This window comes from Thamnophis sirtalis, unplaced genomic scaffold (assembly GCF_051295495.1).
Source record: "Thamnophis sirtalis isolate CommonGarterSnake01/CBP01778 unplaced genomic scaffold, rThaSir2_p1.2 scaffold_3, whole genome shotgun sequence".
Classification (NCBI taxonomy): Eukaryota; Metazoa; Chordata; class Lepidosauria; order Squamata; family Natricidae; genus Thamnophis; species Thamnophis sirtalis.
The window spans coordinates 84,769,007-84,795,662 of record NW_028261383.1 but is presented as its reverse complement, the minus strand read 5'-3'; the positions used below and the strand labels follow the sequence as shown (position 1 = coordinate 84,795,662).

Genomic DNA, 26,656 nt, shown 5'->3' with positions numbered 1-26,656 from the left:
GTAAGATTGTAGCTAGATATGCTTTTACTTTTCATGCCAAGCATAACAATCTCCAAGAAGCATCAAAGTTGCTTCTTAAACATGTCACATCTGGGACTCAAATACTTCAATTCTCAAAAAAAAATGAGATCAAAAAACCAAAATATCAGGTCTGAGTTTCTCAAACAATGGAATCTGAACTTAAGTTTCTTGGACAATTGCATCAGTATTAGCTCGCTGCTATTTTATCTGAATACTTAATTTCTAATGCTTTTGGGTTGCATTCGTAGATTCTAAGCTCTAGAAAGAAGAGGAGTGATCTTCCTTTCAAGTAGCAAAAAAGGGAATGAGGAGGTGTGGGTGGAAAGAAATGACTCTGGAGTTTCTCCCCATGTTCATTAAATTACATTAAGCCACGTTGCTACAATAAACAGAAGCTTTCAAACCAGAAAAAATATTTGGTGGAGGCAATAATAGGAAAGATAACTAGAGGAACACACTTCTCATTATTTCTTAAGGAATACCTACATAAATAGTAATTCCCAACTGACTCTGAAAAAATCTATGAAAGAAACCAAAAGGAATTACCTCCACTTCTCCACAATCACATTCTTCCCCTTCTTCCAGATACCCATTTCCACACTTCTGTCCTCCATATAAGGTCCTTGTATCTGGCATATTGTAAAGACACATCCCACCACCAGATTGCAAATATCGTTCCAGCTCTTTCCTATTGCATTCGTTGAAGACTCTGGGGAAGGGTGCCCTATAAAACAACCAAGGAGCAATCTTGAACTGAGTGTTATTATTCAAGCATTAGTACCTCTGAAAAGTTCCAGTAATAAAGTTGGGCTTTATTATTTTTTTTAAAAAAACCAATAAAATGAACATTAACATAAAAAGGAAAAGGAAAAAGGGGAAAAGAGGAGGGAAAATTTAAAAAGTGACAAAAATACATAAAATAACATAAAATATAAAAATGATGTTTTCAATACAGAGACAGTTATATAATACAACAACTTCTAAGTTTGAGTAAAATTTAAAGAATTAACAACCAATATTAAAAACCATATTTGTAGTTTAACTTTAATCTAAAGCATAGAAGCTTATTAACTGTAAATAAATCATAGCCGTATACAAGTAGTCCTCAGTTTACATCAATTCATTTAATGACCATTCAAAGTTACAATGGCACTGAAAAAATGACTTATGGCAACCATTGCAGTATCCCCAATGTCATATGATCAAAATTTGTACATTTGCAATTGGCTCATATTTATATAAAATCCATGTTATTAACTTAACAACTACGGGTACAGTGATTCATTTAACAATTGTTTCAAGAAAATTCATAAAATAGGACAAAATTCACTTAACAACTGTCCTGCTTAGCAACAGAAATGTTGGGCTCAATTGTCTTAAATCTATGACTAGCTCTATTTGACAATCCACAATATTTCTGTAGTCAAATTAAATCTAATCCTCAAATCTCAAAGTCAAACCTTCATTTTTCTGTTGATCTTGCAGAAAATCTAAGAGTCCCCAGGCCGCAAGCTTTACTTGTTCCTTTAATAAATATTATTGTAACCTTGGTGACTCACTTGACTGAGTTCACTAAAAGTAGGACTACTACTTGAGGGGAAGGAAGGAAAGAGGAAAAAAAGTTGGTCCACTTTGCTGGAAAGTTGATGTTGGCGGAATGACAATTATGTCCCTGATCATCTCTACAACAAGGGCTATAGCTTCAAATGACAAATTCTAACTTGCCAGTTGCTGTGATTGTTTTCCTAATTGGAAATAATTGCCTTTCGAAGAGTAACTAAAATATTTGGATCCTGAAGAATCAGATATACTTTTGGACCAAGTGCCTATTAAGGTGAAAACAAGCAGTGCATATCTCTTTGGGTAAAAGAAGGAATTTGGTTTTGAACTGATACTCTCTAAATGTTAACAGTGTTTTGCTCATTTTTTAAATATACAAAACAGCTGAAAAAAATAAATTAATGCTGACTTTTAGCAGTAAATTCTATTGAGACAATGAAAAAAGGGTACTGTGATGTCTTGTACAGTGTGAAATTACTGTATAATATTGAATTATAAGATTACTTAAATATAATACTAAATACTTGTGATGTTACAATATAAACCCCGACTTTTGAACATGTGTACCTTTCTTGCTTTATCACACTGTTGTCCATCTTGCCTATTTTGATCTTGCCTATGGATGCCCTGAATGGGTTATGTATCAGTCATGGCCAAAAAAGTAATTCAGATAGAGCCCCCTTTTTTGTGAAGGCCTTCATTTAAGTAAAACATTTCATTTCAGAGCTCTGGTGGCACAGTGGTTAGAATGCAGTATTGCAGGCTACCTCCAATTTGGCAGTTCGACTCTCACCAGGATCAAGATTGACTCAGCCTTTCATCCTTTTGAGGCAGGTAAAAGAAGGACCCAGATTGTTGGAGGTAATATGATGACTCTGTAAACCACTTAGAGAGGGCTGTGAAGCACTGTGAAGTGGTATAAAAGTCTAAATGCTATTGCTATTGCTATTACCGTGAATCTTTTGTACATAAACAACTTACCCTGTTGCAGCAGCCATAATACATCCTCCATCTCGGGGACTGGCAGAGCAGCAGCCAACTGAATCATGACTCATGCCAAAGTTGTGGCCCATCTCATGGGCCATAGTGGCAGCAACCCCAATGGCATTTTCAGAGTGATCCTGTCCAAGCACAGAATGAAGATGACTTAATATTACAATTATATTGTATATAATATTATATTTCCTCCTCCTGGCTCATTCAGCCAAGGAGAGTGCATTAAGATCATACCACAATCTTGTCTATTTTAAATACATGCCAGTTGCCATGCACTCAAAGTTTGATCACGTGATTGTGGGGATGCTGTAATGTTTGTAAGCGTGAGAAGTGGTCATAAGTCATTTTTCAGTGCTGTTGAATGGTCATTAAATGAATGGCTATAAGTCGATGACTACCTATATAAGGGAACCTAACTTTTTTAAGGAATACATTCTTACAAAAACATTAAGGGCCTATTCATAGTTCATTCTACCAAATAATTGGCTTGTTATAGTGACCAACCCACATGAGAGAAGTACTGTTTGTCCTGCCAAGAATTAATATTCAGATGTATACATCTTGTGAACATGAAGAATTATCAACTGAAAGATTCAAATTCCACCCATTTATTTAATGCTGTTTTAAAGCCATTTAAAATAGTGGTCATAATTGGTTTTGTAGTAGTTTAGTATCATATTCCTTATGTTAACTATGTGCCTATAAAGAAGTACTATATTTCTTAAGTGTTCCAAAGTTACTCCTAGCAAGTTTTATTGGGTGAGCATGTGTTATTTGATTGAAGTTGCAGTCTGTACAAAGCAATTTGGGCAGAAAATAGCAGAAACACACAGGGTGTCCCTTCTGGTTATTTTGATCCCCTTTGTGGACACACCTATCAGCAAAACGTTGCTTCTCTCCCCCAAACCCTTCTGAAAAAAGTTTAATTATTCCTTCCCTTCCCCATGATTAAACAATCTGTGTTTTCAAAGCAAACCATAGCACCAATGTCCATTAAAGGAACTGGACCCTGAAATCCCACCCCTCTGATGAAAAAACAAACAAACCCCAGCCTTAAGATCTCTTTTGGGGTTTTGTTCCAGTAGTGAAATTCAAATATTTTACTACCAGTTCTGTGGGCGTGGCTTGGTGGTGGGGTCCTGTGACTGAGTGGGCGTGGCCAACTCAATGTCACACATGGCCATGCCCTCAGTCACAGGACCTCACCATCACCAAGCCACGCCCACAGAACCCAGTAGGAAAAAAAATGTGCGTATGAGTCCATTCACAGCAGAGCTGCTGCTTCCTTTATGGTTCCTCCGCCCCCTCCCTCCCTGGGTCTACCTTAAAGGGACAGGCTGCAGCAGCTCTGCTGAGAACAGAGGAAGAAACGTTCAGATTGGGTGGGCGGGTCGAGCAGCTGGAAGAGGTGAGCGGCGACAGGGCAACCAGGTGGGTGTGGATGGGGCCACCAGGGATTTTTGCCAATAGTTCGGAGAACTGATGCCAATCTTCCCTGCCAGTTTGGCTGAACTGGGCCAAACGGGGAGAATTTCACCCCTAGTTTGTTCCTATTTATTTTGAACAAAGCAAGAATTTATTTATCAAATGTAACTTACCATATTTACTCCTCCAGACTGATAAGACGAACACATGGCCATCAGAGGGGCCAAGCCAATAGTAGTACCATGGAAGGACATCCCACTGTACCATGTTACAAGAGAGAGAGTGAAATTGTGAATAAAATTTGTCCATCTATGCATGTAGTTACATTTCGAAAGGAGACCATTTTATGTAGCTTAATATGACCGCTTGCACTACACTCTCCTGAGACAACAGTGAGGAACTGGATCAGTTCAAATTTTGCATACCATACAAAGTACGATAGATGATCTCACAGGGAGGAACTTAAGAAGGGAGAATTATGAGAAAGCCTCACCCTTCTTCCATTTAAATCAGTAGAAAATACTGATCTAGCCTAGCAGGCCAGATTTAGTCCAAGATTAGTTATCCTTGCTGTAATTGGCATTTGGGAGGAGTCATACTGTTTCAAAATCAACAACTTACGTAATCAACTGGGCATTGTCATGCTTTTTATTTATTAGTAATCTGCGCCGCCAAGCAAGAAATGACCAAAGCGTTGAATGTGGGTTCGCAGAGATATCACACTTATTGTAGTCATTCCAGATTTCAAGTCCAACCAGAGCAATCCGTATATTAAATGACCTGTAGAACTAAAAGTTGAGGAAGGGGGAAAAGTAGAAGAGTTTTAATTAATCAACAGATTTTGTCTCTGTGAAACAGCTCTAATATGAGCTGCCTTTCTAAGAAGGTTTTCTGACAGATTCTTTCTTATTATTTCTTCCTGAGAAGTAAATGTCCATATAGACCAGGGGTGTTAAACTGGCAGCCTGCGGGCTGGATGCGTAACATGCAGGCCACGCCCACCCCAGCTCCCCGAATGGGGAATACGTCATGAAACATCACAAGACAGCAATGTGACAGGGCAAGTTTGATACCCATGGTATAGACCAGGGCTATCAAACTCCCGGCCGTAGGCCGGATGCGTCACATGCTGGCCTCATCCATGCCCAGTTTAGCAAAGGGGAAAAAGTCCTGATACATCATGTTACACCACTGTGACAACGTGAGTTTGATTCCCATGGTATAGACAATATGATGATGTTTCAAAGAACTCCTGCTGAATTGAGTTCTTTGTGGTTTTCAGGTTTCTGGGATTGGTCTCCAAACAGAAAAGTTATTGTGAAGGACAGAAGCAACCTACACCATTTCTCTGCTCCAAAAGCACCTATCTACCATCAGTGGCATTCTTTCGTTCAACACTGTTATAACATTTTCAATATCACAGGGGAAAATGAAATATAAAAATTCATATTACTAAGGTCCATATTAGTCAAGATATCCTATACTACTGAATCAATGAGAAAGGGTTTTAAAAAATATCAACCATAATGGTATATCTTAAAATGAGATAAACAATTTCTTTTGTTTAGGCATTGGACTCCTCACATAATGTATACAAAGAGTTGGTTAATAGCTGAGTTATGACAGAAGTGTCATACAGATGAGAGAACACTTACTCCTGTGTTTTTTTTAATCTTCTGCTCAATTATGTCCAATTCTTGGAGAATGCCTAGACAGGTTTCTGAGGTTTTCTTGACAAGATTTTTCAGAAATAGTTTGCCATTGCTTTCTTCCATAGGCTGAAAGAGTGTTTGGCCCAAAGTCACCCAGTTACTTTTGCACCCCAAGATGGGACTAGAACTCAGTCTCCTGGTTTCTAGCTTGATGCTTTAACTACTCCACCAAACTCTCAGCTCATACGACATTATGATAAGATTCTATATGTTCCCTTTTTGCTTAATATTCACAAAATTATTAATACACTATTATAAAGATCACTGTTGTTTAAAGATGTGAAGATGCCCTCAAACTGTATACCAAAATTTTGGAATCTACAGTTATATCCATAATTATTCATGATTGCAGATTCCGGAATTTTGATATATGATCATGATGAGGGGTAGAAAGGAGAATCATTATTTCAGAGTTATTCTGGATTTACCAACTAGGATTACAGATATATAATCATTTTCTCTTTATAAAGCAACATTCCATTGATAGCATGGAAAGGCTGATTATATATTATCTAAAATTTGGCTGCATGACGTATAAAAATACATGAACTTTCTAATGAAACCTTTTCCTTCCTATAGTTGTATGTTCCTTTTTTCCTATTTCTCTTTAATTTTCCCTTTCACATAAAAAGAATATATACTTTTAGAAGATTTGTAGATTTGTAGATAAATTTATTTATAGGCCGCCCTTTTCCCTGAGGGGACTCAGGGCGGCTTACAACGAATAGGGGAGTACACACAATGACATATAAATATATATATATATATCATATATATAAGATAAATATTAATTGTTCAGTAACTGTATTTTAGTAATAGAGTAATTAAATTTAAAGGCAACTCTCCCACAACCTTATCTTTACTCCAAGTTTCTTTCTTCTATTTGTTAGTTTCCTTTTTTTTTTTTTAGAAAATGTGGGAAATTACACAGAATAGGCAGTTAAATATTTAGCTTTTCCTGGTTTGTTATTTTAAAAGATAACAGGTTTTCCTTTAAAACATAAAAAACATAAAATATATCTGGTCTTACTTTATCTACATAATTGGCAGCTTCCACTAATTTATTCTTGGTTGCTTGAAGATCATATTTATTTTTCTGAAACTGTAATAGAAAAATAAATTCAGCCATAATCAGTGCTGCTGAACTGTAAAATAATCTATCAAAACTATGTTACAATATACATTTTCTTAAATACAATGAATAAGGTGCACTATGATGCATATATAAGTCTAAGTGTCATTGTTATTGCTAAGTGCTAAACAATAACATATGAACGGTGTCCCAACTTCCAAAGCCAACAGAGAAATCCAGGGAGGTTTGCTTCCCATTTGTTCCATTTTTTACCTACAACAGTTGAGGCATTATCTTAAGCACAGACTTCAGAAGCGTATGGATCTTTGGGAACAAAAACTTGTATTTTAGAAAACAATATTTTTAATCCTTCTTCCCTAGGGTCAGCTGGTTTCATTACCTTCATTTAGCCTTATGGCAACCCAATCTACCTGAATGTATGAATATACATTTCTATAATTTGTTATTAAGGAAACATAATTTAATTAAGTGCATTAATTTATGTAACAAAATATAGAAAGGAAACATTTGGAATCTTAAGAATCTCCTTTATTGTTTGTCTCCCCCTTCTCTCTCACCCACACCTTCTCCATAGTGGGAAAGAAAAATGAAATGGCTTTTGTTCATTTTACTAAGAGTATATTATAGCCATAACTCAGCAGAATCTGCACAATTTTAGCTATAATTCATGAGTAAGACAAGACGGCTTATTCACTCTGAGATAATTGAATAAAAATTTATTGGGTATATTATTATGCACCTTATACTTCACAAATTCAGAGTCACATAATTGAAGACTCAGGTTTATGATGTATGGATATGTGCTATGACTATGAATATAGCTGTCGCCATGGCTAGGAATATATATTTCTTTGTATCAAGTGTAAATTAAAAATAGGAAAAAAATAGTCAAGTAAATAGCCAGTGAGACAATCAAATTACCCCAGAGATATGATGTCAGCAGTAGTCCTGTCTTTGAAAAGAACCGAGCAGAAGGAAAAGGAATTAAAATTAAAAATTCATGAATGATCTAATGTCCTATTGGGAATTATACTAGCTAGTTCCAGTAATTGATTAGAAACAGATTCCAGACATATTCACACAGAATGTTTTTACATCTCTATCTATTTGGGCCTTCCAGTCATCCAGGACACAGCTAGAAATAGTGGTCACACACCCAATTTGGTGTTCTTGAAGGAGTGGTACTTTTGTGATCTGGGGTTAATAATCATTTCTTTGATCCTTTGTCATTGTCAGATCACAGTTTGGTAGCTATGATCGTCTCTTGAGTTGCACCCCTTCACGGGGGAGGGGGGAAACCTATTAGATTGGTCTGCTCCAATGACTGATTGACCCTAATGGGTTTCAGAGGGAGCAAGGAGGTTATGAGATCAGCTGCATAGTCCTGCCAAGTCCCTAGTTGCCATCTGGAATAGGAAGGTGAGTGAAGTTTAGACAAGATTGTGCCCAAGTTGTATCTCCTAACTTGGGGAATCTTGGTGTTTTCTATGGTATATGAAAGAATGCAGAGATATTAAATGGATTAAGAGATATCTAGAATGCAGCTGGTGAATGAACAAAGAATGAACTCAACAACTAAACACTGATGTTAAAGAAGCACTTGCCATCACTTAAATCCATCTACCTCCACCATTACCACTAGTTACCTAAAGCAACCAAAAAGTTTGGTTTAATGTGCAGATGGCAGAGTTCATTTGCAGAGAACCCTGCTACTACTGCAGTCTATAAACTCCAAGGAATCCCAGATTATATTCTAAGATATCATCTCCGTTAACTCAATGTATCGGGTGTCACCTGATTGAGGGATTTTGTCTACAAGTGTTCTGCAAATAAGTCACAGTGGCCTACTAGGAAATCTTCCCAGATTGAATGGGATTCAGGACATTTTAAACAATGCCATGGATAAAATTTCGCAGAAACAATAAATCTGTTGCACCATTCTTATTGCCATGAATCTGAGTTGTATATGTGTTAATTGTATTTTTCCTTGTTTTGTGACATCAGAATTCTGGGTGTCTTTTCAGCTGTTTCATCCGCAGATCTCCTCTGTACACTAAGGATCAACAATTAAAGGGAGGCAACTCAGAAACAATCATATCCTTGTAGTTGGAGTTGTAGACACTGACCAGGCACATGGCAGTACTGCCTCTTAGTCTCTGGCAGGACAGTAAACAATCAAAATTATTTCTCACAAAACTGATACTAGGATTTCCACAGGTTAAGGTAACATAACTGGGATTTTGGATCACTGATTTGTCCATGTTATGTAGTATCTTATCTGTTCTGAGTTCACCACTAATCAGACATAATGATCAACTTTCTTACTTCTGCATAATCAGCTACTAATAGAAGCTCCACATATTTCATTGATTGTTGATCATCCCTCTTCACCTATGGCAGAAACACAAAAAATACATGCTTGGAATTTATTTTGGTCAAACAATGAACCTGTTATGCAATACAATAGCAGAGTTGGATGGGACCTTGGAGATCTTCTAGTCCAATCCCCTGCCTAGGCAGGAAACACTACACCATTTCAGACAAATGACTATCCAACATCTTCTTAAAAACTTCCAGTGTTGGGGCATTCACAACTTCTGGAGGCAAGCTTGTTCCACTGATGAATTGTTCTAACTGTCAGGAAATTTCTCCTCAGTTCTAAGTTGCTTCTCTCCTTGGTTAGTTTCCACCCATTGCTTCTTGTTCTACCCTCAGGTGCCTTAGAGAATAGTTTGACTCCCTCTTCTTTGTAGCAGCCCCTGAGATATTGGAACACTGCTATCACGTCTCCCCTAGTCCTTCTTTCTATTAAACTAGATATACCCAGTTCCTGCAACCATTCTTCATATATTTTAGCCTCCAGTCCCCCAACCATCTTTGTTGCTCTTCTCTGCACTCTAGTCTAGAGTCTGCACATTTTTTTTACATGGTGGCGACCAAAACTGGATGCAGTATTCCAAGTGTGGCCTTACCAAGGCATTATAAAGTGGTATTAACACTTCATGTGATCTTGATTCTATCCCTCTGTTTATGTAGCCTAGAACTGTGTTGGCTTTTTTGGCAGCTGCTGTACACTGCTGCTGTACCCTCATGTTTAAATGGTTAACCTCTGTACATATGTTCATTTTAAGAGAAGTAACGACCAGTCATACATTAGATGAGCAACTATTCATAATAAGTATCAATGGTGTATCTTACGCAAATTACATTTAAGCTACATATTTAGGAATTGTTCTTATATAGACGATTCACCATGTCTACCCTTCATTTAAGTCCTATTCTCAGTCATCTGCCACACATACACAGATATATAATTGCAAATTACTTGCATTCTTATTTTCTTATCAAGACATTATGACTGAGTCCAAAATACTCACTGGACTATTCTCCTATAAATATTAGTTCATATCACAAGTTTTAATGTATGATTTATTTAGGACCCCAAGTATAAACACTAGAAAATATTTCTAGCCCTCTGAACTGACTGAATTCTCCTTTAGAAAAACCCTTGGGCTTGTTTATTTTTTCTTTATTTAAAAATATACCATCTTAAATAAATACATTTATTTAAAATATACTTTCTTAAATAAATAAACAATACTAGACCGATTACCTCATCCACCACAGACATTATTGAAGCTTTCAGGAAGAAAAAGGCAATTTAGAATATAAAAGAATAACAGAGTTGGAAGGGACATTGGAGGTCTTCTAGTCTAACCCACAGTTTAGGCAGAAAACCCTCTAACATTTCACAGAAATGGTTATTCAATCTCTTCTTAAAAACTTCGAGTGCTGGAGCATTTACAACTTCTGGAGGCAAGTTGTTCCACTGATTAAGTGTCAAGAAATTTCTCCTAAGTTTTGAATTGCTTCTCTCCTTGACTAGTTTCCACCCATTGCTTCTTGTCCTGCCCTCAGGTGCTTTGGAGAATAGCTTGATTCTTCTATGTCACAGCCCTGAGATATTGGAACATGCCTATCATGTCACCCCAGTCCTTCTTTTCATCAAACTAGAAATACCCAATTCCAGCAACCGTTCTTCATATGTTTTCGCCTCCTGTCCCCTAATCATCTTTGTTGCTCTTCTCTGCACTCTTTCTAGAGTCTCAACATCTTTATGAAGCAATGAAAATATTTAAGGACATCAGAAATGAATTGGCTCTTCTCTGCTCAATTGTTTGCCAACAACAGATGAAACTATTGAGGTAGGGAGCAGTGGCTGCTCCTAAGTGGGAGAAAGTGTGTGATAGTTGCATGCAAATAATTTCAGACCTGCTACCAGATGGAAGGGGACATATGGGTTGTTGCGACAGCAGTGGTTACAGTGATGTATATGAGTGATTTTGAGTCTGGGCAGATAAATTTACCTGAGTGACTTGTAACCTTCCCTGCCAGCTTCCCCTTTGACTATATTTGTGGGAAGCTGTCAGGGAAGGTCACAATTGGTAATCACATGACTGTGGGGCACTGCAACTGTCATAATTGTGAGATGGTTGGCAAGCAGCCAGTTCACAGTCATGTGACTGCAGGGACATTGCAACAGCCAGAATTTCAAAAACCATTTTCAGTATCACTTGTTCAGCACCATTGCAACTTCAAAGGGTTATTTAATGAGTGGTCAGTAAGCAAGGACTACCTATTATTTCTCAGCTTCAGCTTTCCATCTGTCAGCAATGGGATAATAAACTAGCCTGTATTTTCTAACTGCTGGCAATTGAATGATTGTTGGAATAGCCCATGTAGAGCAATTTGAAAGCTTAAAAAAACGCACTACCTTATTTTTCTTTACTCCCTCACAGGGAAAACATCACAGGATGATGTTGCTACATCCTGTAAGATAAGAGGAATAACTCAGACATACCCTGTGATAATGGGGTTCGGTTCGGCCTGTCAACTCTGCAAGCCAATCTGTCACCTTTGACTCCAAATGCTCATTTCCACAGCTTCCGTGAGGAACTTTGAGATGCTCAGACCTGTAGATGAAGTGATGCTCCTGGCTATCAGGAAGAGGTTCTAAGACGTAACTGAGGTTGTTGCTTATAACTATAAGGCCACTGAAAAACAATTCAACAAACCATCAGAAGGCAGGGAAAGCAAATCAGCTAAAAAATAAATAAAGAATTTAGTAACAACAGATTTTGGTAAGATGTAGTTCAGAGTTGGTATCTACAAGAGTGACATTTAATAATATTGGAAAGTCACAGTGATCAAAGCTAACCAGTACTTTTAATAAAATCCCAGATTTTAAATTTTGAACCCAACAAAGAAAAGACATCGCTATTTCTAAGACCCCAGAATACCATTCCACTTTCTTAAATGGCTATAAGGAGACTAATATTAAATATATTACAATAAAACTAAGTGAACAAAAGAATCTTAAAGTAAAATTAGCAATGGAAATAGATGACCATAATAAAAAATGAAAGGCTTTTAAAATATAGAGGTCTAAGCTAGCTAACCAGTCTATGTACGGTTTATCTACTGCTCTTGTTACTGGTTGTAACAATAACAATTGAGTTTTAACTTATTAACTACTCAATCACTGCGGTGAAATGGGCAGGTTTGTCATTTGATTGAAATACAGGAATATATAAATAAATTAATTAATGCTGTCTGTTTTTTTCGAGTTCAACAGTATTTTCTGGAAGGAAGGCTTTTTAAATCACTGAAAACCCAATTCTCTCTTTAGTCAGATGTAAATATTCTCCTGTCTTTTAATAATATTGATTTTTTTAAAAAAATATGGAATGTTTAAAATTTATAATTCTTCATTTATAGTTATCTATGTTATGCCACATAATCATATTTGTAAGATGATCAGCTATGGAAATAAATGAATGAGGTCAGCCTCTTTCCTAGCTGTGCTTTATTTTCCCACAAGAATTAAAAACATATGCAAGAATTTACCTTCTGCTTTTTGATCAGGAATCCAAAATTATTTTGATATTAAAATAATGTAAAGAATGCTGGGCAATATATGGAATAGCTGTGCAGTCAATCAAAAAGTTAACAACAAACTACAAATTTTGAAGCCACAGCCCAAAACACCGGAAAAAGGAGGGAGGATGAAAGTGGTTTACCTTGCATCTGTGATGCTTTCTATTTGTGTAGGTCATGTGTATCAGCCATAAAAGGAAGATTTTATTTTGTTTATACACCCAGACAATTTGTTTACATTAAGTTTGGCTTGAGACTAGTGAGGATTAAAAAAAAATTGGCCAAAGCTATTTCCTAACTGGACAGAAGCCCAGCTTTCAATAGGCTCTGAAGTGACCAAAAGGAAACCAAGTCCTGTTTATAAAAACAATGTGTTTAATTTCTTAAGTGCACTGTAGAATTAGCATATGTCAATCAGCAAGAAAGGCTCCTTGTAAAATCCTTGCTATCCAAGGATTTTACAAAATCCCATTACTAAGCGAGAACTTCATACTATATTGTAGTAAGGATCAGATGTTTGCAAGTTTGCTACAAATATTAAGACCAAAATAAATATTCAGAAACTTGTTCTGAGATAAATAATATCAGGCTAAAGAAAGGCAAGAATGAATGAAAATGATTTCATCCCTGATGTTTCCAGGTAACTTATCCCAAATTCTGCAGACCTGCTATCAGTTAAGATGGATAATACTGGGTTAGACAGTCAATTATCTTATTCCAAATAAGCTAAACAAGAAGACTGTAGAACCCCCCCCCCAAATGGAATCCCTGGATATAAATTAACATTTGTTTTTACAGCAAGGATAACTAACTTCCATCTTCTGAATTATGTGAAGCTACCCTCTAGCTAGCTTCTTTTTTTCATGACCCTTGAAGCCTTTTTAAAATTAGTTTACAGAAATTTGATGCAAAACCCTGAAGAAATGATGTTTTAAAAAAATAGTAAAATAGGTGTAGTAGGATACTTCTTTTAAAAAGTCAAGTTTCTCAAAACAAATGAGTGTTTTCAGTATTCCTCCCCTGTGTGGTCATCTCAGTGTAGTCTATAGTGTTGTTGTTGTTGGTGATGGTGGAGGAGGAGAAGGAAAGGGAGCAGCAGCAGCATTTCTATTGCCAAAAGCTGCCTATCCCTATCTTGTGGTATTTGGAAGGAACAATCTAAATAAAGCTTACTGAATCCTTCTGAGATCATCCTCAGAAATATTGGTTTAACAGCAGAGCTGCATACAGGGGGGAAAAAGCTCTTTTTTGTCCATCATTATTTAGCCATTCATTTACCTAGTATTTTTAGAAGTCCTTTGGTCATTACTCTAACTTTTAACTGCCAATGATGAGATTGTTCAAATGTTACTTTGTAGACAGAGAATGCATGAAAGAGCTGGAAAACTTACCGTAGACCTTTGCATGTGCTGAGCACCACACTTGATTCACGAATGGCCCTCACTCGACCATGGTAAAAGCAATTATCCTGAGAGGGTGAAAGGAAGTGTCATGAACAAGTATTCTTTCTGATTGCCATGTTTTGACCTTTCCTCTTGCACTTCCTACTTGTGTATTATGTGTTTGTGCTCTTGTCCATGTCTAACACCTACCCTATCCCTTGCTCCTGTCTGCAGAGAACTCCTCATGTCATAAAACTGAAGAGATTTTCTATAACCTTTTCTTTTGCCTCAATAGCAAAGTGCTTATACATGAAAATCCCAGATTCTAAATTTGTGTGTGATGTCTGTACCTTCTAAGCTATCCAGTCTGGAAGTGTTCATGAACTTAAAAATGGATATCGTCCAGGAGCTGATCTTTCAACTTCTGTCTTCTGCTAAGTGGGATCTGAAAGCTTGTTATCCTCTCAAGCCCTTCCTAAATTCACATGCCAGCTGGATCTTGTCCAGCCGGACCTCTCTTCTGAATTAACTGACTGGAAAAATGTTGACTGGATAGCAGCACTTCAGATGGTGAATTAGGTGGTTTACAAATAAGTGTTCATAATAACAGCTTTTTTCTTCTCTTTACTGTAGTTTCCTAAAAGAGGCTGACTGTGAAAAATTATAATGGCTGTTTGGTTGCGGTTTGTTGTTTTTTTTTTGCTAGTTTTCATAGTGGGATTCTATGCAGCACAGCTTTACCATTTCACAATATGTTTGTGGTTTTTCATAAGAATACAACTGTAAAATACTAGCTACCCCAGAAGTCAGTAAAAAAATTTCAGCCAGAAAAGTTCCTGTCTTCTCTCCAAAAGTTTTGTTCAATAGAATAATAACTGCATTAGTATATACAATTCTCTCTATATATATCTTAATTTTAAAATAGAAATAGTTTTGCAAATTATTTTCCCTCGCCTGCAAAATACTCTCTCAAAATTTACAAATAAATGAGCGTGTTGAGGATATAAAGAAAATATTTGGCACTCAGGATTGAAATGAAGGGCCCTTGGTCCTGTCTGAACTTAGTTGTTCAACCAAGCTCAGAGGGCACCAAGAACCTTTCAAATGAGGGTATGCATACAAAAGTAAGTGGGGTTACAAAGCATACTGGTCCATAGCCATATTTGATCTAAGTAGTATTTATTGAAAACTACAATTGGTTGGATTTCACAAGACAAAACTAAGACAAAACCAAGGTAACTCTATTATGGCTTAAATCAGTCTGGGAAACCCAGCCATTATGGACAATTTCAGCTCTAAGCTTTATTTTAGTAGGAATGAATAGAGGGAGAGATTGAAAAGATTTCCTATCTCCAGAGGGTTAAATAAGCCACGATAGGATCACTTTTATGCCTTTTCATGTCTAACTTTTCATGTAACTCTGACTTGGATCCCTACCAAAGGAGTGAGGAAAGATAAATGAATCTGCACATTATCACATGGCTGCCTATGAGTTCAGCTGCATGGCTGTAGTGGTTGGTTCACTGTTGTTGTGTTTTGTTGTGTTTTTTTGTTGTTGTTTTATAGTTCAGTCGCACATCAGCATATCACTGCAAGACAGCACTGTATTAGGAACACCAATGAAGTTCATTGCCAATTTTGCATGGAATTTCAAGGACCACACCCACATTGCAAGCTAATTCTATGTAGTTATGGATCACTGCAGTTGTAACAATGCTCTATGGTGCTGTTCATCATTACACTGAACAGTTACACCTAACATTTCAGTAAATTCTATGAAACAATAACTGGTAAATTGTTAATGTGGGATATAGTAGATTGCAAAAGTTTTGCTTTTTAAGATAAAGTCAGTTTGGAAAAGGAATAGAACTTATTTCTATTTTTGCCTTTTCAAGTATTCTGCCTCATCTGAATGGTATTTATATATTGTTGGAGTTTCTATGTTATACTATTCCAAAATGACTCTTGGCAGTAAAGATATAAAAAATACAGTGGGTTATTATATTTAGTCATAAAAAGATAATTTGTTGAAGAAATGAACTGAATAGACTGTTGCAGTTATGAAAACTGTGGCAGCTACTATCATAAATCCCATATCAGATTCTTATTCAATCACTACTTCCATATTACATCATTAGCATTACACTTAGCAATGAACTCATCTAAAAAAAAAGCAAAAGACCAATGAATATTTCTTTATTTACCTCCCCAGCTTTGAATCAGAGTATATTTGAAACTGATCCCGTGATAATTTTTTCTCCAACATTTTTGTGCCTCCAAATCATTTTTTTCAGGGTGCAATCAAGACTTGTTCCGTGTAAAGCCTATCCAAGTTGGAACCAGGGTTGTGTTTTCAAAGGGATTTGTCTCATGAAATTACATTTGATACTCACTGTTTTGTTCAAGCAGATGGTTTGGGCTGTTCCAGTTTTGGTATAATGAGTTTCAGTGTAGTCTGGTGCAAAGAGATCCCTACCAAAAAAATGAAGAAAGAGGGAAGGATGGGGTGGAGGGCGGAGGAGAGGAAAAATAAAATTAATATTATTTGAATATGCATGTACATGAAATCTTGCAACTCTATTTCATCAATAACCAATTGTAACATTTAGAAAAAAGGTATCAATCAGACTCATGAAAAAAAATTGATTAAAGTTGTGACAATGATTAATAAATGTTAATATTATGTACCAAGAAAAATGGCAAGATTAAGTAAAACCAGTTTAGCGGGTGAAAAATGTTCTTCTTAAAACTGTGCTGGACATCTGATACTTTGTGGCCAATCTGACACTTCAACAATCTGCATAATGCAATATGAGATGGAAAGAAAAATGTCTTTCTCCACTCCTTTCATACCATTCATAACTCTATAAACATGATTGTTCATGTCATTAAACATCCTCCGATGATTCTTCACCTCTTGAATGCATAGAAAATATTAGAGAAACCTAAATATTTTGCACCCTAAATGTGCTCCAGAAAGACTTCAGGTTAACGGATGTGTCATGGAAGCTTTTATCCTCTCATTGTGAGATGCTAACAAATCTAATTTTGCTTTCCCCCTGCTCTTTGTTAATAGAGGTCACTTCATTATGTTGCATCTTCAGACTATGATTAACCAAAACAGACACAAACGGAACTGCAAAATAAGCTCAGATACACCTCCTGTGCTATCAAGGGTCTGGACAACATGCATTTTCAAGAATCAATCATTGTCTTTGCCAATTGTATTACCTGCCTGGGAAATGACATTAGCAATTAGCAAAGAGTGGTCAGTAGAATGGCTGAGTCAAGATTGCTTTGTGGAGTGGTGAAGCTAAATGCAGTTAAACTTTATTTTTATGTCTGATTCTCACTGATCTGCATTTGTTCAGGGTTCAGAAACTGCTTATCTATTGCCCACATAGATGCTTATTCAAGTGTATGCAGATTTGCTACGTTTTCCATATATACACATATATTTATACCCATAACTGAATCTTATTTGAATAGTTTTGCTCTCTTCCGACTCCCAGGTCTCAAACAAATAAAGATGGCTGGATTGCAGCTCAGGCAGTGTAATGCTTTTAAGGGCATTATATCTACAGTACAGTTATATTGTTTATATATTCCTTATATTGTCTTTTTATCACTTCATTTCCCTTTATTGTTCTTTAGCCTATGATGCCATTCTTTAGAACTCTAAAAGAAACAGGAAATATTGGGATTATTTACAACGAACAAACAAAACTGTACCATCTGATTTCTGTCTAGTAACACAAATTTAACATTAGCAATAATCAAACCAAATTTTATGGTGGTATCAAGATGACTAAGTCTATTCCCAGATGAGAGACAACCTCTTTAATATTGTCACCATTTTCCTTTTGCCTAATAAACTAATAAATGTAATTTATTGTAGTTAATTTAGTTTAGCTAATAAACTAAAATGTAATCTCAGAGAAAGAATTTTTATTCAGTATGCCTGGCTTTCTGCAAATAGAGGATTCACTGAGGGTTCTGTAAATCCTAAAACTAGAATTTAGGATAACGTACATTAGACAGTAATATCATCTGTACAAGCTGAATTTAGTCAATATCTGTCAGAAATAGCATGTACATTATGTAGGAATGCATCTTCATCAGGGGCATTTATATGAAACTCCAAAGTAAAAGATTATGTACAATATTTTAAAATCTGAAAAGGGTGAAGTTTAATGCTTAGTTCTAGTCTCTTCTTGTCTTACTACTGTCAATGTAACAATTAAAAAATAAAGCCATCCTTTTCCCCCTAAAGTTACTTTGGAGAAAGAATTTAGGAGAACACGTTTCTACTTCTATAGTACTATCCTTTTACCGGTTATAGAATAAATGTAATAGATCTAATAAAAGCTTGAGGGGGGGAAATAACTCCCCAAATCCTATATTACAAAGATGCCCCACTCAACATTTGGTCCCCTAGTGAAATTATTAGAAGACATTATACCACAATATCTCAAAACCTAAAAGTAATTCCAAAATTCCGGGTCATATAACATGGATCTGCTTGCTGGATGTTAGAATTCAGTAGAAAAATCTAACAGAAGAAAAAAACAAAAAACCAGTTGCAATAAGAAAGAAGGCAAGAGGCTCAAATGATATTTCTGGATTAAGGAGATCCTCCATCTTCCATGTCACCATAGCTACTTTGTCACTGAGCCACTGTCACCCATCATCTTTGTACTTCTTCGCAGATGTCCTGGCTATTTCACTATCCTTCCTCTCCCTGTAATAACTTGGGATTATCAGGAAGCTATTACTTTAATAATACCAAGGATTTACTGCTTTTTGTTCTATCTCCATCCATGATTATCATTAGCATTATCTTTGAGCTCATTTGGCTCACAGCCCTTATCTGAACACATAAAAAATGGATGGACCTTGAAAAAAAGCATTTTGCTGCACTGCATGTTCATTTAATTACTAAACATACTCCAAATGGTATCTGTTTCCTATCCCATCCCATCAGCTCTTATTGATTTCTCATTGGTAGTTGGAAGCCATCCAGGGTCACTATGAGCCAGGTGGTAGATACATTTAATATATGGTAAACGGCCACCAAAATACAGAATTTGGGATATACGAACCAATGTTTAGTGCTAACAAAGCCAATGTATATATGTGAATGTACCTTTAAATCAGTCTACCAATTAAATGAACAAGTCCACATATTTTTCTTAGTAACATTTTAATAGTAGTTTACCACTGCCTTTTTCTTAATGCTGAGGGAGAGATACAGTACACATGGCCTACATTCACCTAATTAAGTTCCATGCCTAAAACTAGAATTTGCACTATTCCAGTTTCTAAAACCACTACACGAAACACCTTTACACACTACACTGATGGTTCTCTAGCAACAGAGCCAGTAATTATTTTATAATGTAAAGCTTATGTTAGCTTTTCTCAGCCTCATGCTATGGATACAATACTAACAATTCTTAGCTAGAATGGAAATAAATGAGCAATGCAAACTATACATATCTACCAACTTCATTGGGACTGAGTCTCATACATGTAACTTATCTGAGCATCCTTAGTAACTTTAAACTTTCTCAACAATGACTATTGAGTATGGATTTACAAAAAGTCCATTAAAGACCTCCCTGGAACTATTTTTGGTCGTTTCACTATTTATTGATAATCATGAAATGACAACAGATGAATGACTAATTATTTCACTATGACGATGGGTACCGTAGTCTTTTTTTCCCTGAAGAACATGATAAATCCGACATACCTATTTATTTGAAGTCATCCATTTCCTTGATATCTTACCACAAAAATGTCGGTAATGTTAATCTTATGAATCTGTGGCTAATGAGTTTGGAGGAACTACGATCAATGTGGTCTAAGTGTGATGGTATATACTATTTTCCTGAAACACAATGAACCACTTCCTTTCCCCCCCTCCTCTTAACCGAGTTATGTTTGATCTTTGATGTTAGAGTGATGAGTGTACTATTGGAAGGGCTGAAAGACCAGATTAGGGACAATCTATTATCCATCTATAATCTATATGGTTGGTAATGATGTGATGGCACATAATCAATCAATCAATCAAATACAATGATTGATGGTATTTAACAGTCTTCCCCCATCTTCAGGTATTTTGCGGCTTTTATTTATTGTCTATGTATCCTGCATTTTCTTTGAGAGAACGAGATAATGTACACGAGGGTCCCCCTGCATGTAACTGCCACAACAAAAGACACAAAACCACAACTTTTTTGCAGAACAATGAGATAGTACTAGAAAGAAGTGGGTTGCTGCACTAACTGCTCTAATATCCATGTCTCTAACCACTGGGATAAAGACTTGCTTCTTATCCCAAGAATTGTGTGTTACTTTAAAAAGCAGTGAACAATGTCCAACATGCTCTTCCCCAAATATTCTGGAGCAGATTTCTCAAAATATCCGGTGGATATCAATTTGTGAAAATTGCAGTAGTATTCTATCTTCTTCCTGTAAAAGATCTGTGAGGAATGTTATAAGGGGCTAGAATTAACCTCAGGATGAAGCCTTTTTCAGAGGTTATATATATGCTATTCCTGATGTTCAAAAAAAATAGAATCTTAGAAACAGGAGATGGGGAAAAAGCTAAAGATCACTTTCACAAATAAAGGCGAATACACGTGTCCAATTTGGGTCGGTCAACCGACCAGAGGTTTGGAATTTGGACAAAACCTCTGGTCCCAGTGACTGACCCAGGTTGGATCCTGCAAAAATCACTCTGTTCTTCAGATGACTCCAGATTTTTATAAGAGGATCTGAAAGTGTTTCAGGGACAATCAATAATTTAAAGTATAAATTAATTGAGTACATGAAAAACCATGGGTTTTTTTTTTGTTGCTTTAATTAATCTTTTTTAACCAAACTGGTTTTATTTTGTAAATCTGATCAGTCAATACAATAGTCCCTGACTTAGAATCACAATTGGGACCAGAATATTGATTGCTAATAAACTGAATTATACAAACCGGGTTTTTTTTACCGTGGTGGTTAAGCAAATCACTGCAGCTGTTAAGTGAAACATGGAGCCATTAAGTGCATGTGATTTCCATCATTGATTTGGCTTATCAGAAGCTGGCTGGAAAGGTCACAAAGGTGATCACGTGACCCCAAGATGCTATAGCTATGGTAAATACTTGCTGGTTGCCAAGCACCTGAATTTTCATCACATGACCATGGGGATACTGCGCTGTATGTTATGTGCGAGGACCAGGTGCAAGTCACTTTTTTCCAATGCTGTCAAATGGCGAGTAAATGAATGGTTGTAAGTCAAGGACTACCTGCAATGTTTACTGTATTTTTCAGAGGATAAGATGCCCCCTTTGCTCTCAAAAAAGAGGTTGGAAATCTGGGTGGGTCTTATACACTGAATACAGCATTTTTTTGCCTCCCGAAACCCTGTCCCCTTCAACAAAATGGCCCTGCAATAGTCTCTAGGAAGCTTTTAGAGAGCTCCTGGGGGCTGGGGAGGGCAGAAATGAGCAAAAAATGGGCCATTTTTTTTTGCTCAATTTTATTCCCTCAGCCCCCAGGAGCACTCTGTAAGCTTCCTAAAAGCTATCCATGCCCCTTTTCTACAAAAAATGGGCCCTTTTTTTTGTGAAAAACGGGTTGTTTTTTGCTCATTTCCCCCCCCCCCTCCAGGAGCACTCTGCAAACTCCCTAAAGGCTGTTCATGTCTTTTTTGGGGGGAACAGGCCCGTTTTCATGAAAAACAGGTCATTTTTGGGAGGTTTGCAGAGTGCAAAAACTTTTCCCCCCCTCTTCATAACCTTGCTGTGTCTTATACTCTGGTGTGTCTTATACTCCAAAAAATATGGTATTTAAAACTGCTGCTAATACAGCGACCTAACCAGGTTGATGATTTCAGTATTTTGCTGGCTTTTGCTTTTAATTTTGGCTGCCCTGATTTGAAAAGGAAACTGTTCCTAGTGATAAGGTGAATCATGTTTTTTTGAACTGCAGCAATCAGAGATTATAGCAATGCCTGACTTTTTTCTCTAGCTGCTTCAGCTACTTTGTTTACATGGACATGCATCTGGAAAAAAAAGCATATGTAAAAAATAAGCTTTAGATGAAAGAACAAATAGAAGGTAAAATAATTGAATTATGTGAAGTTTGGGCTCAGGCATGTTTATTCTAAAGTAACCTCAATGAATTCAGTAGGACTTAACTTCCAAGTTTGCATGTTTAGGATTATTAGAATCAAAAGTTTGGATTCTTTTTTCAATAAAAGTATACACTGTGTGAATACAGCTTGACTGTTGCCTGCATATTTAGCATCCTCCTGCTAAAATACAGATGTTGGCTGAAAGCAGACAGCTGTTGCCACTTTTCATTACAGTAGAAATCTCAGGAGCAGAGTCAGAGCCAGAGAATGAGCAAGAACCTGGCCTGTAGCCACAACATACAGATGTTTTAAAGGCTTTATTTCCCTTCCATCCCAATTCAGCACATTTTTGGCTATCCTCCACTGTGTCAATGATACCTTTGTTCTGAGCAAAGCCTCCATCTTCAGGGTAGGGGGTGGAGTAATGAAGGCGCCTGCAGTGAAGGGGGTTTCTATTTTGTGGCATTAACGCCATTAATCCAATATGAAAAGAAAAGGATGCAAATAGTTTATAAATGAGGCAGATGGAAATTTCGGGTAGAAAATGCCAGTATGTCATAAAGTCACAAACATGAGAATAGAGACACATAGTTTCTTTGTTGCAAGACTGTTATACTGAGTTCATCATCTCCTACACAACGGAAAACCCCATCAGAATGGATAAACATACTTAAGACCAATTTTCAAATCACTTTGCTACCAGGAGCAAGAGCAGTGGTTAAAATGCAGTATTGGAGGTTAACTCTGTCCACAGTCTGGAGCTCAATCCTGACAGGTTCAAGGTTGACTCAGCCTTCCATCCTTCTGAGGCTTCACAGGAACAACACTGATTTGGTCTACATGCCTAGCAACATGATGGCAAACCTGTGGCAAGTGTGCCACAGGTGGCACACAGAGCCATATTTGCCGGGACGCGAGCTGTCAGCTGATTTTTGGCCTTCCAGAGGGCTGGGGGAGGCCATTTTCGTCCTCTCCAGGCTTCAGGAAAGCCTCCAGACCCTGGGGAGGGCTAAAACTCCCACCCCACATGGGGGGCATGTGCGGGGGGTGCATGCACAGGTAGGTGGGGTGCATTCCATTGTGAGTGTGGGCATGTGGTGCACACAGTAGCTCACACGCGCATAATTTTGGCATGCCTTTACAAAAAAGGTTCGCCATCACTGGTCTAGCATATAGGAAATAAAACATGATGAGCTTGTTTACTAACTGTAAATATACTTTGGCAGCATCAACTTCTACCATTCCCAATCCTACACTCTTGAATCTGATACAAAAACAAAGACATCCTCCCCACATTTGACAGAAGAAAGTAGTCAGTTCAGAAGAACACCATGAATCCAGAGTACGTTATAGCTCCAAAACAAGTCACAAAGCATAATCCATTTTAAGGATTATAAACTGTGATCAGTGAAAACCAGGAGCTTTGGAGATAAAAACCTTTGCTTGAAGTAAGTCAAGCATGAATCAATGATTAAAACTATGAAATAACTTGATTAATCCAACTTCTAACAAATTTGCCAATTCCTGCTGCTTAACATTTAGAACCTTCCTTCGGATGCCGAAACCTTTTGTTTGAATATTTGCTTTTACTATGTTCTTTAAACTGCATTCTTTTTAACTTAGCATTGGTTTTTGACCCAGGACTGTCTGTTTCTTGCTGTTTCTCTTTTGTAAGACAAGAGTCTTTTGAGACTCTTTCTTTCATGATGGAAGTAAGGTGAGAGCTGTACTGTATGTAATACAATTAAAAGACAACAAAGTCCTGTACAAACCCATAACGCTGGAAGCATCTCTGACTATCCAATCTGTGAGTCTTCAGATGTTCTTGAATCACAACACCAAATGTTTCTTTTCACTGACTATGTTGACTATGCTTAGATTTGTAACTTCTGACAGTTCAAATGTGTCATCCATTCCTTATCTCAGTCTAAAGTCTACTACCTATGATCCACAGCTCTATTTATTAATTTTACATTTCACTCATCTCACAACTCTGGGCAACTCTGTTTGGTGTCGGCTGGGCAACTCTCGGCAACTCTGTTTGGTGTCGGCTATAATAAATCACAAATGTCCTTCAAATCATATTATGTCAGCACTTTTGAGACAGCACAGCCACAGACCATGCAACTTAAGCATTTTCAGAGCTATAGACCCAACAATTCTGGGGGACATCAAACTGAGGAAGGTTGCAAAAGACCATGGTTATTTTCACAAATCCTTTTATTTCAGGCAAGGAGACGAGTTCAAGCACTTGTTATAAAGTCTCTTCCATAACAACTTGTGATACCAGATACCTCCTCTAGTTTTAGAGCCACTGATTTCTATATACAAAAGCTTATTTTTTTAAAAAAAAGTTATGTCCCAGAAATCTTTCATTCCTGGTCAGAATGGCTGAGGATGTGGAAATTGTTGCTGCTCATTAACATCTGGAGGGTTACAAATATGCTATCTTTCAGAGATGGGGAACCTATGTTCATCCTGTGTTAAATTTATGTTTTACTGACAAAGAAATAAAGGTAGACTAGTATAGAACTATTTCAAGCTAGTTAGCTCTCATCAGCTAGCCACACCCTTCTGGGTTTCGAACCAGGGTCATCCCAGAAGAATATGAGAGCTAAATAGCTTGAAATAGATCTATTCTAGTCTCCCTTTATTTCTTTGTCGGTAAAACATAAATTTAACACAAAAATAGTTTGTTGTGAAAGTGACTGCCTGCGAAAGGTCCTGGATTGGGGCTGAAAGACAAAAACGAAGTAGAATGCTCCGTTCCATAATTGGGTAGACCAGGTTGCCCCGATAGACTGGTCCCACAGGAGGAAAAAACACCTATGTTCATCTTGTTACTAATGAACTACAATTCCCAGCATTGAGGGATACTGGGTGCTGTGTTAGAGAGAATCAGGTGTCCTGTCCTTTATTTTACACTGAACAATTCTCTATGGAACTCTCTGGTAGGTCTTGTTCTAGCAGAGCTCTTCTTACATGTGTATTTGTTTAAAAGAGCAGACAGGAATTTTGTTCTGTAAAGCCATCTTACCTCTATAAGGAAGTATTTGAATTTAACAACCAGCTAGCTGAACAAAATACAAAATGATGACTGCATATTGTCAGTACCAGGTACTACTAGACTTAGGTAATGGCCAAGAATCAACATTCATATATCAAAGACAACATGTACTTTGTAATCATTGCAGACTTAGTTTTCACATGTTTGATAATTTGCAGTCAAATCTATGGACCAACTCTACTGAAAATGCAATTTCAAGGGAAACATCTTTTTGTGGGATTTGAACATCAATGCTTCTTCGCTATAGGCAAATAATCACCTATATGAGCTAAGATCATCTGCTGTAGCCATACAGTTTATTATACTATGCTTTCAGGCTTCTACTTTTAAACAAGCTGCTTGGACTAACATCTTTCAGCCTATATTTTGCTGATCTGGGATCACCGAGAGGCTAAGAATGAAAGCCACCCTTTCATTAACACACCCAGCCCCAAAGCTAGAGAAGAGGATAAAGTCATCCTTTTTAGATGCTGATGTTCAACATGTGCTCTGCCAAAACCAGAGATTTCAATCCTCTTTACTTCAGCATCTTCCTATTTGTGAAGAATGCAAATTTTCTAGCAATGCTTGCTTCTCCCTCCCTCCCACTCTCTCTTTTAAATTATTACCACTCAACGGGTTGCACTGTAAAACTGCAGAGCCAAAAAGTCAACAGTGGAGGAAAGGAAGGAAACATACTTCCCTCCCAGGAAATTTTGCAATGAGGAGCAGATAACTTAGAGAGACAAGCTTCCTTGCCTGGCCTCCAAAATAATGAAATCATTATTCCAAGAGGAAGATGAACTAAAAATCCCCAGGTGGCTGCTTCTGACCATTCAGATAGTATTTGCAAGCTCTGCAGGAAAAAGTCAAGGGATCCAGTGAGTTTGCCCCCATTAGTACCCCTGCATCTAGGAAATTATCAGCAAAAGTTAAGTCGAGGGCATCCCTGCAGAGAAAAGTTCAGCTATCCCGCCAACCCAAAGCCAAAACTGGAAAACAATATTTCCTTTTTCCAATCTCTAAAGGAAACACCGGAAAGGAAACCACAAGGCAGGAAATGATGGACAAAGATTAACAGCACAGCTGAATCTTGGGATGGGGGCACCTCCGGAGGACGTTCAGAGTTGCCCTGACACAAGGAAGGGTACAGTATGCTTGCTAATGAGGGAGTTTTGTGCTCCAAACTACAGTAATTCTAAAGTTAGATCTCCAAATAGGGCTGGATGCCAGGACTTTTTTCTCCTATGCCAGTTGGTTTAGTCATGAAGTTCATTACATCACATCTTGGCTACTCGGGAATTTTTCTGGCAAAATGCCATGTCTCAGGCAAACATCCTTCAGGAC

The 26,656-nt window shown here is 37.2% G+C and overlaps 1 protein-coding gene across 1 annotated transcript in view; it reads right to left on the bottom strand.

The window, feature by feature from the left end:
- ADAM19 (ADAM metallopeptidase domain 19) overlaps window positions 1–26,656 on the bottom strand; it is a 67,433-nt gene that overhangs the window by 20,906 nt on the left and 19,871 nt on the right. The window contains exons 4-12 of the mRNA XM_087709395.1: window positions 16,520–16,598; window positions 14,136–14,212; window positions 11,669–11,861; window positions 9,133–9,198; window positions 6,745–6,816; window positions 4,624–4,790; window positions 4,176–4,260; window positions 2,563–2,702; window positions 568–745 (exon numbers count right to left, since the gene is read on the bottom strand). Coding sequence (XP_087565521.1) covers window positions 568–745; window positions 2,563–2,702; window positions 4,176–4,260; window positions 4,624–4,790; window positions 6,745–6,816; window positions 9,133–9,198; window positions 11,669–11,861; window positions 14,136–14,212; window positions 16,520–16,598 — 1,057 coding nt within the window. The remainder of the gene's footprint in view (window positions 1–567; window positions 746–2,562; window positions 2,703–4,175; window positions 4,261–4,623; window positions 4,791–6,744; window positions 6,817–9,132; window positions 9,199–11,668; window positions 11,862–14,135; window positions 14,213–16,519; window positions 16,599–26,656) is intronic.